The 14,657-nt window shown below is 43.1% G+C and overlaps 1 protein-coding gene across 2 annotated transcripts in view; it reads left to right on the forward strand.

The window, feature by feature from the left end:
- Nucleotides 1-14,276, forward strand: part of LOC144605272 (uncharacterized) — a 76,423-nt gene extending 62,147 nt beyond the window's left edge. For both annotated transcript variants that reach the window (XM_078420369.1, XM_078420370.1), the window contains exons 11-12: nucleotides 7,555-7,588; nucleotides 13,950-14,276. In XM_078420369.1, coding sequence (XP_078276495.1) covers nucleotides 7,555-7,588; nucleotides 13,950-14,005 — 90 coding nt within the window. In that variant the 3' untranslated portion in view covers nucleotides 14,006-14,276. The remainder of the gene's footprint in view (nucleotides 1-7,554; nucleotides 7,589-13,949) is intronic.
- The last annotated feature ends 381 nt before the right edge of the window (nucleotides 14,277-14,657 follow it).

Below are 14,657 nucleotides of genomic sequence, written 5' to 3' on the forward strand. Positions count from 1 at the left end.
TTTGTGTCTATCTTCGGTGTAAACCAGCATCTGCAGTTCCTTCCTACTACATCTTGTTTCTGTTAATTGGAGCCATGCAGTGCTTCCTCTGATGGAAGGTTTCCAATTTTCGCAGATTCAAACATAAACCAAGTGAGGTCATTTCAATGGCAATTTACTGGTGACTCAGTCGGGTCATGGGGTGGTTACGTGTAGGTTTACATTCTTTCTTTGTCCAGCTTCTTGAATGTTTCTAGGCGATGGAAGCAGTGGCAATATTCTTCTACAAGACATATTTACATCCTGAAGATCTTACACTTCCCAGTAAAAGTAGACGCAAATAATTAGTGCGTAGGAAGGAACTGCAGATGCTGGTTTAAATCGAAGATGGACACAAAATGCTGGAGTAACTCAGCGGGACAGGCAGCATCTGTAGAGACAAGGAATGGGTGACCTTTCGGGTCGAGACCCTTCTTCAGCCAAACGATTAATGCTCGGTGTCAAGCTTGGAGTACACAATCGCCTACGTGTCTTGACTGGCTCCCTTTCTTCTGTTTACAATCTCAATAACAAGTGCGGGCAGCTGAGAGCCCAGATTATCACGAACACACTAATTTATGAGTGGGCTGAGGCTTGTGAGCAGTTGGTGTGACACAGAACTCGTGGGGGCAGGTTAAAGATCACGCTCCTGGGTCACATCTAAACTTTGCCTTGCATTCCCTGTTGAAGCACAGTAGCATTTGCTTGTTTGAAACAATACAATCATTTAAAGTGAAGTGAGATATTATGATATCAATGCTTAAGTGTTCTGCAGATCAGTGTTCGTGAGTTGCCGTGATGATTTTCCTTAACTTTCTACAACTTCCATCTATATGCCATGCTGTTTTCTACATTTGATCAATTTTATTTGGCAATCTAGTTTGATAGGGTGGTTTCCAAACAGAGGATAGTCTAAGGAGAATAAAATGGCCGATTGGTCTTTTGGCAGAATATAGCAGCAGTAGGTCAGCATGGCGCCATCGTATAAGGAGGCACGGTGGCGCAGCGGCAGAGTTGCTGCCTTACAGCGGCAGAGACCCGGGTTCAATCCTGAGTACGGGTGCTGTCTGTAGAGTTTGTAACGTTTTCACGGTGTCCGCATGGGCTTGCTCCAGGAGGTCCAGTTTCCTCCCGCACTCCAAAGACGTGCACGTTTTTGTAGGTTAATCGGCTCAGGTAAAAATTGTAAATTGTCCCCAGTGTGTGTAGGGTAGCGCTAGTGTGTAGGGATCGCTGGGCGGTGTGGAATCTGTGTACTGAAGGACCCGTTTCGTGCTGTATCTCTAAACTAAACTAAACTAAACTATATCCCTTGCCTTTTGACTTTGCCACAGACTCCACTCAATTGCTGGTGAAGGCATAAGGGTGTGTGAAACTGGAGACACAAATTGCCCATTATCGCTTCAATTCACCAGGAAGCCCATGATAATTATGTCCTCCTCTTCCTGTTTGGAAGGAAGTCAACTCAGAACTCTTCAAAAGTTTATTAAGGAAATACCACAAATAAAATAATACAAGACCTCATATTCCGCTTGAGTAGCTTACAACCCAATGGTGTGACCATTGAATTCTCCAATTTTCAGTAACTGATCCACCCTCATCCTCCCCCTTCTTCCCCCCAAACGCCCCTCCCCTCCCTTCTTCTACCAAGTCTCCCCCCCCCCTCCTTCTCCCGTGCTCCCCCAACCCAACCCCCCTCCCATGTCCCAACTGGATCTGTACCTATTTCCCCTCTCCCCTTCCACCTACGTTCCTTCCTCTAGCTTCACAAGTCACAATTCTTCAATCCTTTTGTCTCACACCTTCTGCCTTTTCATCTCTGCGTTTGTCCACCATCTGCATATAAAATCCTCCCTTCACCTATATCCTTTGCCCTGCACCTCCCCTCTTCCAGCTCTCTTCAGACCCAAGTTCTGAGAGTCACCGACCCAAAGCCTTGACTTATGTCTCCCTCCACAGATGCTGCTCGATTTGCTGAGTTATTCCAGTGTTTCTGTTTCCGTTGATGTGGTTCTTCTGTGCTGTTCTGTGTCTCTAATTTTAGTTATTTTCCACAAAGGGACTTATTTTGGTGGTAGCACCATTACAATGATGGTCTGTATCTGAACTGTGGATCCGATGTGTTGGATTTTACAGGGAGATGAGAGTCATTCCTTCTGGCCTCTGCGAATATTCACTTTAAGACTTTAAACATTATATGTTGCATTAATAAGGTATGGTAGTTTTTGTACCTCGCAGAAATTGTTTTCTTCTTGTGAACAGAAGAAGCTTTAGACCTACTTTCTGAGCTCTGATACCCAGCGTTATTGAAGTACATGGCCTTGTTCTTCCTCTTCTTGCGTTTGAGGCAGCAGAAATGATGTAGCGTCCTCCAGGCGCTGTAGCCAGTGCAATGTGCTGTTGTCGAGGGCCGTGAGGTCTACCCCTCCACCAGGGGGACGGTGCAGTCGAACATGCCATGCTGCGCTGTTTGCTGGTCTGCTCCACACACGCAGGCTGCTGATGGACGCAACCCCCAACGATGCATGTTGGTGTTGAACCGGCCGACCCCTGTGCGGAGCCGGTTCAGGGCGACCCACTCTTTGCGGGGCGTGTCCGAGCCGGGTGGGGCTGTGGTGTTCGGTGCGACGGTGCATTGAGGAGGTCACGATGTCTGTTCCCAGCTGGTTCTCCATGCTCCTAGTATGTTGAAACCGGAGCCACGGAGGGTCGCTGCATGACGGTGACGAGATGACAGGCCCCAGATGCTGTGGATCCTGGGCGAGGTGGTGCAAAGGATGTTTGGCGTCCGATGGGGTCTTGCACACCAGCCTATGAGTGAAGAACTCTCTGCGAAGCTTGGCGGGTGCGATACCTGCGAGCACCGGCAGGAGATCCGTCGGAGTAGGGCGTAGGTTCATTAAGGTAGAATGACATTGCTGGGCAAGCGGTCTATCCCAACGCTCTCTACAGGCTTTGGGCTACTTGCCCTTAGGATCAATGACAGAGCTTCCAATTGTATGAGAAGTAAATGAACTGTTTCTGCAATTATATATCTTTACAATATTTCCTGAGGCTTGGGAGGACCTCTGTCTAAATATGATTCTGATGATTCTGCGGATAGACATACTGCTTGGCCTGACTTCAAAAGCACATTACATGCGTGGGCAGATAATAAATGAGCCATTAGACTATAACATGTATTGACACTGGAAGGTATTTTCAACGAGTAAAGATTTTCCCAGTGAGTCAGCTCTGCAAATAATAACGCAATTTGAAGGCTCACAATAATAATTATGAGATCCGGTCTTTGTTTGTTATGGTAAACATCAGCATAAAACAAGACAATAGACACAAAATGGGTGACGTTTCGGGTCGAGACCCTTCCTCAGACCCTTCAGACCCAAGGGTCTCCACCCGAAACATCACTCATTCCTGCTCTCCAGAGATGCTGCCTTTCCCACTGAGTTACTCCAGCTTTCTGTGTCTGTCTTCGGTTTAAACCAGCATCTTCAGTTCCTTCCGACGCCTCAACATTAAAAAGTTTGCCAAATGCATGGTTTAAATTGCACTTTAATTCCATATTAGTTATTTTAGGACTTAATTCCATATTAGTTATTTTATTTCAAAACATCACAAAGGAATACAAATCGAACCGGGAATAGGATGGAACCTGGGTGTCGTGCTGTGAGGCAGCAGCTCTACCAGGTGCACCACTGCCTCCCCCCTTTATGCTGCCTCTGTGGTGTTTGCACATTCTCAGAATGATTACTCAGTTTCCTCCTCCCGTTCCAAAGTACATTCCACAGATTTGCTGGAGTTTTAGCGCCATAACACGGCTAAACAATCCATTAAAAGTCAAAATTTTCCCAAGAAGAACTGAAACATGATCCTCTGACGAAAGATGAAGAGAAGGATCTCAACAGAGAAGGGTCTCAACCTGAGAAGTCACCAATCCATGTTCTCCAAAGATGCTGCCTGACCCGCTGAGTTACTCCGGCATTCTGTGGCCTTTTGTAAATCTTTGGCAATGTGATTTCAATATGAATGAATGAATGAATGAATGAATGAATATTTTATTGTCACATGTGAAATTCTTTGCTTGCATACCCAAGGCATGCAATAGTCGACACATAAAGAGCACTTACACAGTTAGAAACTATCCCGCGCCAGGTCTACCTAATGTGTAGGAAGGAACTGCAGATGCTGGTTTAAACCGAAGATCGGCACAAAAAGCTGATGTAAACTCAGTGGGACAGGCAGCATCTCTGGAGAGAAGGAATGGGTGACATGCTGCCTGTCCCGCTGAGATGCTGCCTGTCCCGCTGAGTTACTCCAGCTTTTCGTGCCTATCCAGGTCTACCTTTGTTCTTCCCTCTCTCCCGCTCACGCAGGATTGATCCCAACTGGATATTCAGTCGAACCAAGTTTCTGAAATCGAGTGTAACGTGCAGTCGTTGCATTCCATGATAGAATTCACCACAGATCAGGGGCAATTTTCTTCTTCTAGGTGACCTTCCACCTGCTAAAGCCGTCAAACATTTCAGTACCGGACACTTTTTTCCCCCCATGAATTCCTCGTGCTTGCTCCTAACGGCACAGCTGTAGCAGCTGGAAAGATGCCTGCTAAAGGTTTTTTGCGACAATTTTAACTTGAAGGTCAGCAAAGAAGAGGTGGCCTGTTAGATTAATCACACCTGTCCACTGCCACTTTTGACGGGCATGATGCTAGCTTGGCAGTTTTCTTGCCAGTGTCTACAATTGGTAGCTAAATATCTTTACTGAGCACACATGGGCTTTAGTTTGGTTAAGAGATACAGCGTGGAAACAGGCCCTTCGGCCCATCGAGTTCAATCATGCTTTAGATTTTTTAGATTTAGATATACAGCGCGGAAACAGGCCCTTCGGCCCACCGAGTCCACGCCGCCCAGCGATCCCTGCACATTAACACTATCCTACATACACATTAGGGACAATTTTTACATATTACCCAGTCAATTAACCTACATACCTGTACGTCTTTGGAGTGTGGGAGGAAACCGAAGATCTCGGAGAAAACCCACGCAGGTCACGGGGAGAACGTACAAAACTCCGTACAGATGGCGCCCGTAGTCAGGATTGAACCTGAGTCTCCGGCGCTGCATTCGCTGTAAGGCAGCAACTCTACGCTGCGCCACCGTGCAATCACATAGTGAAATTATTTCCTAACATACAGTTCAGTAAAAGTCACGCCGACCATCAAGCACACGTTCTCACTAGTTCTATGTTATCCCACTTTCGCAACCACATTAGGGCAAAATCTACTGAGATCAAATAGCTTTTTGGCCTCTGTAAACTGCGCCTAGCCTCCAGTCTGATGAAGGGTCTCGACCCAAAACGTCAGCTATTTCTTTTCTCCAGAGATGCTGCCTGACCCGCTGAGTTACTCCAGAATTTGGTCTCCGTGATCGATGGTTGGCATGGACTCGGTGCACCGAAGGGCCTGTTTCTACTCTGTATCTCAAAGCATAAGAATAAATCAGGCTCGATATTTGTGGGGACTTGAGACTTGATAGTCGCAAGATGGTGTTGGAGCGTGACGAGATGAGGATCTAGTATCATCCACTACAATTGTTACTATCACAAAATGCTGGAGTAACTCAGCGGGTCAGGCAGCATCTCTGGAGAGAAGGAATGAGTGACCTTTCAGGTCGAGAAGAAGGATCTCGACCCGAAACGTCACCCATTCCTTCTCTCCAGAGATGCTGCCTGACCTGCTGAGTTACTCCAGCATTTTGTGATACCTTCAATTTGTACCAGCATCTGCAGTTATTCTCCTACTACAATTGTTACACTCTTTTGGTTGTTAATGATTGAAATCACGTATGGCCATCCCCCCGGTTGCTTTGGTTTAATTTATCATTATTGTCTTTACCAGCTGTAGGTTTTACAAGATATACAGTGGAAACTGGGATTGCAAGCAATAGAGTTTTCCACCATATTCTTGTAAAACCTGTAACCAGCAAAGACAAACCACCAGGGGAAATAGGAGCTAAACTGGACTTTTCCTTGATTGTTATTGCCAGCTCTACACATTTAACCCTTTGCCTTCATTCTGTGCAGCAGGTTACCAATGGTCTAACTTTAGAACCAAATGGTCTAACTTTAGAAGCAAAACAACAGATCTTTAAAGTGGAGATAGACACAAAAAGCTGGAGTAACTCAGCGGGACAGGCAGCATCTCTGGGGAGAAGGAATGGGTGACGTTGCGGGTTGAGACCCTCCTTGTGTCTATCTTTGGTTTAAAACAGCATCTGCAGTTCCTTCCTACACAGATCTTTAATATGTATGTTTTTCAGTTATACGGCTTGAAATATCACACGTTGAAACAGTGTAGAAACAAGGAATTGCAGATGCTGGTTTACAAAAGAAGACACTTTCTCTTTTGTAAACCAGCATCTGCAAAAGCACCTATTGGGTCAGGCAGCATCTCTGGAGTAGATGGACATGTGTTTCGGGTCGGGACCCACAGGACAAGACCAGACTTGATAATTGCAGAGACTCGAGGCTTGATAGACGCATGATGATATCGAACCTTCAGGGTCCCAACCCAAAGCGTCATCTAACCATGTTCTCCAGAGAAGTTCCTGACCCACTGAGTTACTCCAACACTTTGTGTCTTCCCCATGACATGTTATCCAAACTGCAATTGTCTCTATGTTTTGCATTTGCGTTGCAGTTATTTAGTTCCAATGTCTGTTTTGAAAAGGTGGGGACACAGGCATTTGTGGCACAATTGTTGTGTCTCTGGTTCATATGGGCTTGATAGTCAATCATTTCTGGATTCACCTCACCAGTAGAAGAGAAGGTTGCTGCAATTTATGAACTTAAATGACGATGTAAAATCGACATTGGTAACTAATAATGTTAACGCTTGGATTTCTGCTCTATTAGGCCGTTGACTTAGTTTTCCTAGTTGTACGGATATGCCCTGGATGAAAATATGTTCTGTGGACAACACCTTGCATAATTTCCATTTACGATGGTGATAGACTATTAGCCAAGAGCTACAGAGCAAGTAGTGAAACTTGGCAATATACACTGCCATCTCAGTGCTGTTTTCAATGTTGTTATACTACATTGAAACAAATTGTTGGAACAATCTCTTTAAGTTGAGGTGATTTTAATCTGCTTTACCACAAGGTCATAAGTGACAGGAGCAGAATTAGGCCATTCAGCTCATCACCTCCATTCCACCATTCAATCATGGCAGATCTATCTCGCCTTCCTGACCCCATTCTCCTGCCTTCTCTCTATAACTGCTGACACCCATAATAACATGAAGCAGATCAAAGGAACATTTTTGTAAAAAATGATATATCAAGGATTGTTTATCTCAAGTTAAAATAATCTGGCCTTTTTAACTGTTGAATTTGTGCACTTTGTTTTATGCTGTAAAATGTATTTTATCTACAACATCATTTATACATGTATGTGTGTATGCTTCTATGAAGATATTCAGTATTCCACCAACAAGTTAACTCAACCCTTTTTCATGTAAATTTGAAAAATTTGCAGGATCATCATTCTTTCAGAAAGAGCTACAATCAGAGTAAGACTAAGCCTTTTTCATATGTTTATGGCCTGCCTCACCCTCCAACTATCTCGAGCTTTATGTGGCTAACATGTCTGCTCTGGGAATTTCTTGTGGCTGCGTGCTGGATGTGCATGTGCTTGATATGAACTAACTATCTGTATAGGACCTGTAGGTATTGTGCTCACAATGCTTCATCCTGGAAGTCGATGGCCTCTTGCTCAATGCAAGCTTTTAGTTTAACAAGAACAATTTCAAAGCGGTAGAGTAGCTGCCTCACAGCTGATCTCAGGTGCTGCCTGGGTGGAGTTTGTACGTTCTCTCTGTGACTGCATGGGTTTTCTCCAGGTGCTCTGATTTCTTACCACATCCCAAAAAAGACATGCGGGTTTGTAGATTGGCTTCTGTAAATTGCCCCTAGTGCATAGAATGCAAATCTGGGATGGTTTATTGACAGGACTTTAGCCCTCTGAGCCCGCATCGGGCTCAGAGGGCTAAAGTCCTGTCAATAAACCAAACCAAACCAAACCAAACTAAACTAAACTAAGCTAAACTAAACTAAACTAAACTAAACTAAACTAAACTAAACTAAACTAAACTAAACTAAACTAAACTAAACTAAACCAAACCAAACCAAACCAAACCAAACCAAACCAAACCAAACCAAACCAAACCAAACCAAACCAAAACAAAACAAAACAAAACAAAACAAAACAAAATAAAATAAAATAAAATAAAATGCTGGAAAAAACAGATCAAGCATATCTGTAGAGAGAAAGAAATCAATGTTTCAATTTGATGACCGATCATTGGTTATGGGATATATTTTAAGTTGTAGCTTTTGTTTTACATTTCTTTTCCCAGTTCTGATGAAATGTCATCCAAAAATTGAGTATAGGAGCAGGGAGGTTCTGCTGCAGTTGTACAGGGCCTTGGTGAGACCGCATCTGGAGTATTGTGTACAGTTTTGGTCTCCTAATCTGAGGAAAGACATTCTAGCCTTAGAGGGAGTACAGAGAAGGTTCACCAGATTGATCCCTGGGATGGCAGGACTTTCATATGAAGAAAGACTAGATACACTAGGCTTATACTCGCTGGAATTTAGAAGACTGAGGGGGGATCTTATAGAAACATATAAAATTCTTAAGGGGTTGAAGAGGCTAGATGCGGGAAGATTGTTCCCGATGTTGGGGAAGTCCAGAACCAGGGGTCACAGCTTAAGGATAAGGGGGAAGTCTTTTAGGACCGAGATGAGAAAACATTTCTTCACACAGAGAGTGGTGAGTCTGTGGAATTCTCTGCCACAGAAGGTAGTTGAGGCTAGTTCATTGGCTATATTTAAGAGGGAGTTAGATATGGCCCTTGTGGCTAAAGGGATCAGGGGGTATGGAGAGAAGGCAGGTACAGGTTACTGAGCTGGATGACCAGCCATGATCATATTGAATGGCGGTGCAGGCTCGAAGGGCCGAATGGCCTACTCCTGCACCTATTTTCTATGTTTCTATGTTTCAAAAATATACATTCTGATTCTCTTATTGTAGTTGCTGCTAATATTTCCAATCTGCAGTATGTGCAGATTTTTTGCTGATAAATCATTCTTAGCTGGCACAACAGGTTACCAACTGAACATTAAATGGACATATTGCTTTCTAATTTAGAGGAAACTAATAATAAAATGAAAATAAAGTTTCTCTTTGTTGGTAAACGATCTTATGTGTATATACATTCTCAGTTCTGAGTATTTACAAAGTAAAATTTCAATAAGTCAACCAATTTCACTGGACGAAGCCAAAGTGATTATCGATTAATGAAGCACGGAGAATTAGAAGGAATGTAGTGAAGGATACCCACCTTAAATTAAAAAAAATGTGTTTTATTGGTGCCGAAGAACTACAAGTTCTTGCCTTTCCAAATACTTGTAGATTCTGTCCCTTCAATAACTTAACCACTACAGTTATAAGGCTCACCAGTCCCTTGTCACAGGCCTCTCTTAAATAAAGATCAATATTAGCCATCACTGGTGATATTTGTATTATCCAACATCTCACGATATCTATATATTAAAACTCTCGTTTGTTTGTTTGTTTGTTCCTGAACTACAGCCAAAATGGTACATGATATTGCGACAATTTTAGGCCCACCTTACTTACTGTCGTTCCTTTGGTGCTAATGGCAGGTTTCGTTGAAATCGGTGTTATATTTTTTAAGTTATTAACATTTTAAAGTTTAAATCTATCTCCAAGGGAGGGAGGGGGGAGGGAGGGAGGGGGGAGGAGGGAGGATAAGGGGGGGTCGAGGGGGAGGGGAAAGGGGGGGTTGAGGGGGTGGAGTGGGGGGGAGGGGAAAGGGGGGAGGGGTAGGGGGGAGGGGAGGGCTAGGGGGGAGGGGGTGGGAGGGGGGGAGAGGGTAGGGGGGAGGAGAGGGTGCTGCACCAATGTAGGAGAGGTTTGGCCCCAACAGGTCCACTTGGTCTAGTTGAGAGTACAAATATCTCAGCTTTGTCCATGGTTTCCCAGAATGTCCTAAGATTCACTCGATCAAGTCCCGGAAATTTATCTACCTTAATTCATCTTCGCACTTCCAGCATCAATTTAGAACTTCACCTTTTGGATCAGTCTTTTCCTTGTCCATAAGGACTTATTTCAAAACTAATAGAATTCTCGTCACTAGTCCCAAAGTGCTCTCCCACTAATGCTGTAATCAACTGACTGGCCTCATTTCCTAAGAAGAGGGTTTTGAGTTTTGTCCCTTCTTTCCCAAGGTCACCTACATATAGAAATGAGATTTTTTTTCCTGACCACACGTGAGGATTTTTTTTAAAGACCACAGCATAATACATAACATAAGGGTTAAAATTTCATTTTAAGTGTCATTTTCATTGGATTCTCTTCTTCACCAAAATTAAGCCCCAAAGGTGTTTCAGCACATTAACCAGCATGGTGGTAATTGCACAAAGTGGGATTTCTTTACTTTGACATTATTGCCAGAGTTTTCTTTAGCACAAGAACCACCTGCCTTGTGAGATTACTACACAGTTGCCAACTGCTCAATGTTTACACTAAGCCTTTTTGTTGGCTGCTTTTCAAGTTAGCATGAAAGGCAAATTAACTATTTGAAAACCTTCACTGGTTCAATGGTTCATCTTATTGTCACGCGTACCATAGTGAAGTACATATTTTGCATTAGTTCAGTGAGATTATTGCCACAAATAAAGACAATCCCCCGATTAAGTACCCCATGCATAGAAACAGCCTACTGAGTCCCAATGTAATAGTCACCAGATTTGGGCGCCATTTTATACAGTCCATGCTAAACTGGCCATAAAGTCCCACTGCAGCCATCACCCCATTCAGATCATCAGTGAACCTTCCTTCTCCTCACCTTCAGAAGCAATCTGTTAAAAATACAGACCTGATCTAGAGCCTAATAGATCTATAGAACCTTTTCATGTTCTGGGAGAGAGTAATCTATTCATTGTTTTCGCTTCCCCCTCCTTTGAATGATCTTTACCTCATTAGGGGACAATATAAAGTTTTATTGCTTAGATGCCAAACCTCGATCCAGTGGGAAGAAATTGTGTAGGCTCTGTCCCAAAAAGCTGATGTGGTTTTTTTCCAAAAGTAAGGTGCAATTATTACTCTATCAAGAAACAGTGAGGATGGAATTTTAAAATAACTTCAGGAAGAAATTCACTCAGAAAAACACCCAAAGTAACCCAAAGTAGATGTCAAAGATATGTTTGGGGATATGTCCTGATTTATATATAACATAGAACCTCCTAAACCAGGGATCGCTGGCTGGCGTGGACTCGAAGGGTCAAAGGGCCTGTTTCTGCTGTGCAATTCTAAACTCAACTAAACTAAACTAAACTGAACTCTGACTCACTAATATAGTCTGAGTACATTATTTGTATTAGGACAAAGGAGCACAATTTGGCCATAGGGCCCATAGAAACATAGAAACATAGAAAATAGGTGCAGGAGTAGGCCATTCGGCCCTTCAAGCCTGCACCGCCATTCAATATGATCATGGCTGATCATCCAGCTCAGTAACCTGTACCTGCCTTCTCTCCATACCCCCTGATCCCTTTAGCAAAAAGGGCCACATCTAACTCCCTCTTAAATATAGCTAATGAACTGGCCTCAACTACCTTCTGTGGCAGAGAATTCCACAGACTCACCACTCTCTGTGTGAAGAAATGTTTTCTCATCTCGGTCCTAAAAGACTTCCCCCTTATCCTTAAGCTGTGACCCCTGGTTCTGGACTCCCCCAACATCGGGAACAATCTTCCCGCATCTAGCCTCTCCAACCCCTTAAGAATTTTATATGTTTCTATAAGATCCCCCCTCAGTCTTCTAAATTCCAGCGAGTACAAGCCCAGTCTATCCAGTCTTTCCCCATATGTAAGTCCCGCCATCCCAGGGATCAATCTGGTGAACCATTTCTGTACTCCCTCTAAGGCAAGAACGTCTTTCCTCAGGTTAGGAGACCAAAACTGCACACAATACTCCAGGTGCGGTCTCACCAAAGCCCTGTACAACTGCAGCAGAACCTCCCATCGAGTACACTCCACCATTCGATCATGGCTGATCTACTTTTTTCCTCTCAACCCTAATCTCCTGCTTTTTCCTCTTAACCTTTGACACTGTATTGATCAAGAACACATCAATCCCTACACACATTTCAAGGACATACACAGGGGCACACAATGCACCTATAATTTATCTCATTAATGTGAAGCATTCATTTACATTTCCCATTGCATCACCAACATGGGGAAAATATTAATATTCAATTTACATGGGACACATAAATGTTAAATTTATATGGTTACAATATTCAAATTAGTTAGTTAGTTAGTTTAGTTTATTTGCCATTCCATTCCTTACAGATCATGCAACAAAATTACGCAGGAGTTTAAGAAGAATCCATTATAAACAGATTGTTTCCAGATAGTTGTAAGATTTGATCATGTTCCTTTAGAATACTTTTTTACTTTAAACATAGAAACATAGAAAATAGGTGCAGGAACAGGGCATTCGGCCTTTCGAGTCAGGACCGCCATTGAATATGATCATGGCTGAACATCCAAAGTTCGTCAGGTCATAAGTGAAAGGAGCAGAATCAGGCCATTCAGCCCAAAAGGTCTACTCCATCATTCAATCATGGCTGATCTATCTTCCCCTCTCAACACCATCCTCCTGCCTTCTCCCCGTAGCCCCTGACATCTGTACTAATCAAGAAGCTATCAATCTCCGCCTTAAAAATACCCAATGATTTGGGCTCCACAGACTTCTGTGGCCATGAATTCCACAGATTCACCATCATCTCACTAAAGAAATTCCTCATCATCTCCTTATCTAAAGGTATGTCCTTGTATTTTGAGGCTATGCCCTCTGGTCCTAGACTCTCCCACTAGTGGACACATCCTCTCCACATTCACTCCATCCAGGCCTTTCACTATTCAGTAGGTTTCAATGAGCCTCCCCCCCCCCCCCCCCCCCCTTATCCTTCCAAACTCCAACAAGGTACAGACACAGTGCCATCAAACGCTCAACATATGTTAACCCAATCATCCCTGGGATCATTCTCATAAACCTCCTCTGGACCCTCTCCAAAGCCAACACATCCTTCCTCAGATATGGGGCCCAATATTGCTCACAATACTTCAAATGCGGTCTGACCAGTGCCATATAGAGCCTTAGCATTACCTCTCTGTTTTTATCTTCTAGTCCTGTCAAGATAAATGCTAGAATTGCATTTACCTTCCTTACTGCTGATTCGACTTGCAAATTAAATATTAGGGAACAAATATCAACTTAAAGTTCAATTTTTCAGTGGACGTTTATCTATAAGTGGCGGCACGGTGGCGCAGCGGTAGAGTTGCTGCCTTATAGCACTTTCAGCGCCAGAGACGTGGGTTCGATCCCGACCATGGGTAGTGTCTGTACGGAGTTTGTACGTTCTCCCAGTGACCGCGTGCACTTTCTCCAAGATATTCGGTTTCCTCCCAAACTCCAAAGACATACAGGCTTGTAGGTTAATTGGCTTGGTATAAATGTAAATTGTTCCTAGTGTGTTAATGTGTTACTGTGTTATGTGTGATGGTGTTAATGTGCGGGAATCGCTGGTCAGTGCAGACTCAGTGGGCTGAAGGGCCTGTTTCCGCACTGTATCTCTAAACTAAACTAAACTAAACTAAACTAAACAAAACACATAACAAGTTGTGTTCATTTACAATGAAGTTCTGATTGCACCCTTTTAAATAGACCTCATCACATATTTGTTTACACATTTACTGGGAGAAGGTTGCTGGTGTTTAACTTTTAGGCTGTAAAATATGTTTCAATGTTATTGTCACTTTTTTAATTTTTACTAGGATTAGCAAGTCAAAATGAAAAAACTGTCAATTACACAGATCGAGGAACAAGCTGAATCGTTATACGTACTTCTCTTGAAAATGATGAATATCGTAACACAAGATGGATTAATCGAGCTAACTTACGCCAATGGGAATGATTTTACAGCAAAGAAATAATGTTCTAACAAAGGAGATTCAACGACTTTCAGAACTGTCATGTAACAAGAAAATTTACAGTTTTTTAGGTGATTAAAATCAAGTTGCAATTTAAACAGATGTCATTATGGGAATAAATTTGGTTCAAACTTTGTAAAATAAGATGCTTTAAATTTTACACTTTTTTTTATGGTTGTATTCAATATCATGTTCACGCCTATTCATTTATTTTCCTTAAAATAAAATGTTCAAATGGCCATGTCTTCACATTGGTTGGTTTGTGATTATTTGCTTTGTATTTATAAGAAAATAACTGCAGATGCTGGTACAAATCGAAGGTATTTATTCGCAAAATGCTGGAGTAACTCAGCAGGTCAGGCAGCATCTCAGGAGAGAAGGAATGGGTGACGTTTGCTTTGTATTTAGTCTGTAGGTTGCATGACTTACTGATAAATAATAGCTTGGGAACAAGCATACCTGTGTGGCGGCTCCCAAGGGTCGGGCCATACTACTACCGACCCCTCGGCACGGGAATGGACCAGTCCAGGGGGGCGGTCCGGTACCATGTAT

Source organism: Rhinoraja longicauda, chromosome 24 (genome assembly GCF_053455715.1).
Source record: "Rhinoraja longicauda isolate Sanriku21f chromosome 24, sRhiLon1.1, whole genome shotgun sequence".
Classification (NCBI taxonomy): Eukaryota; Metazoa; Chordata; class Chondrichthyes; order Rajiformes; family Arhynchobatidae; genus Rhinoraja; species Rhinoraja longicauda.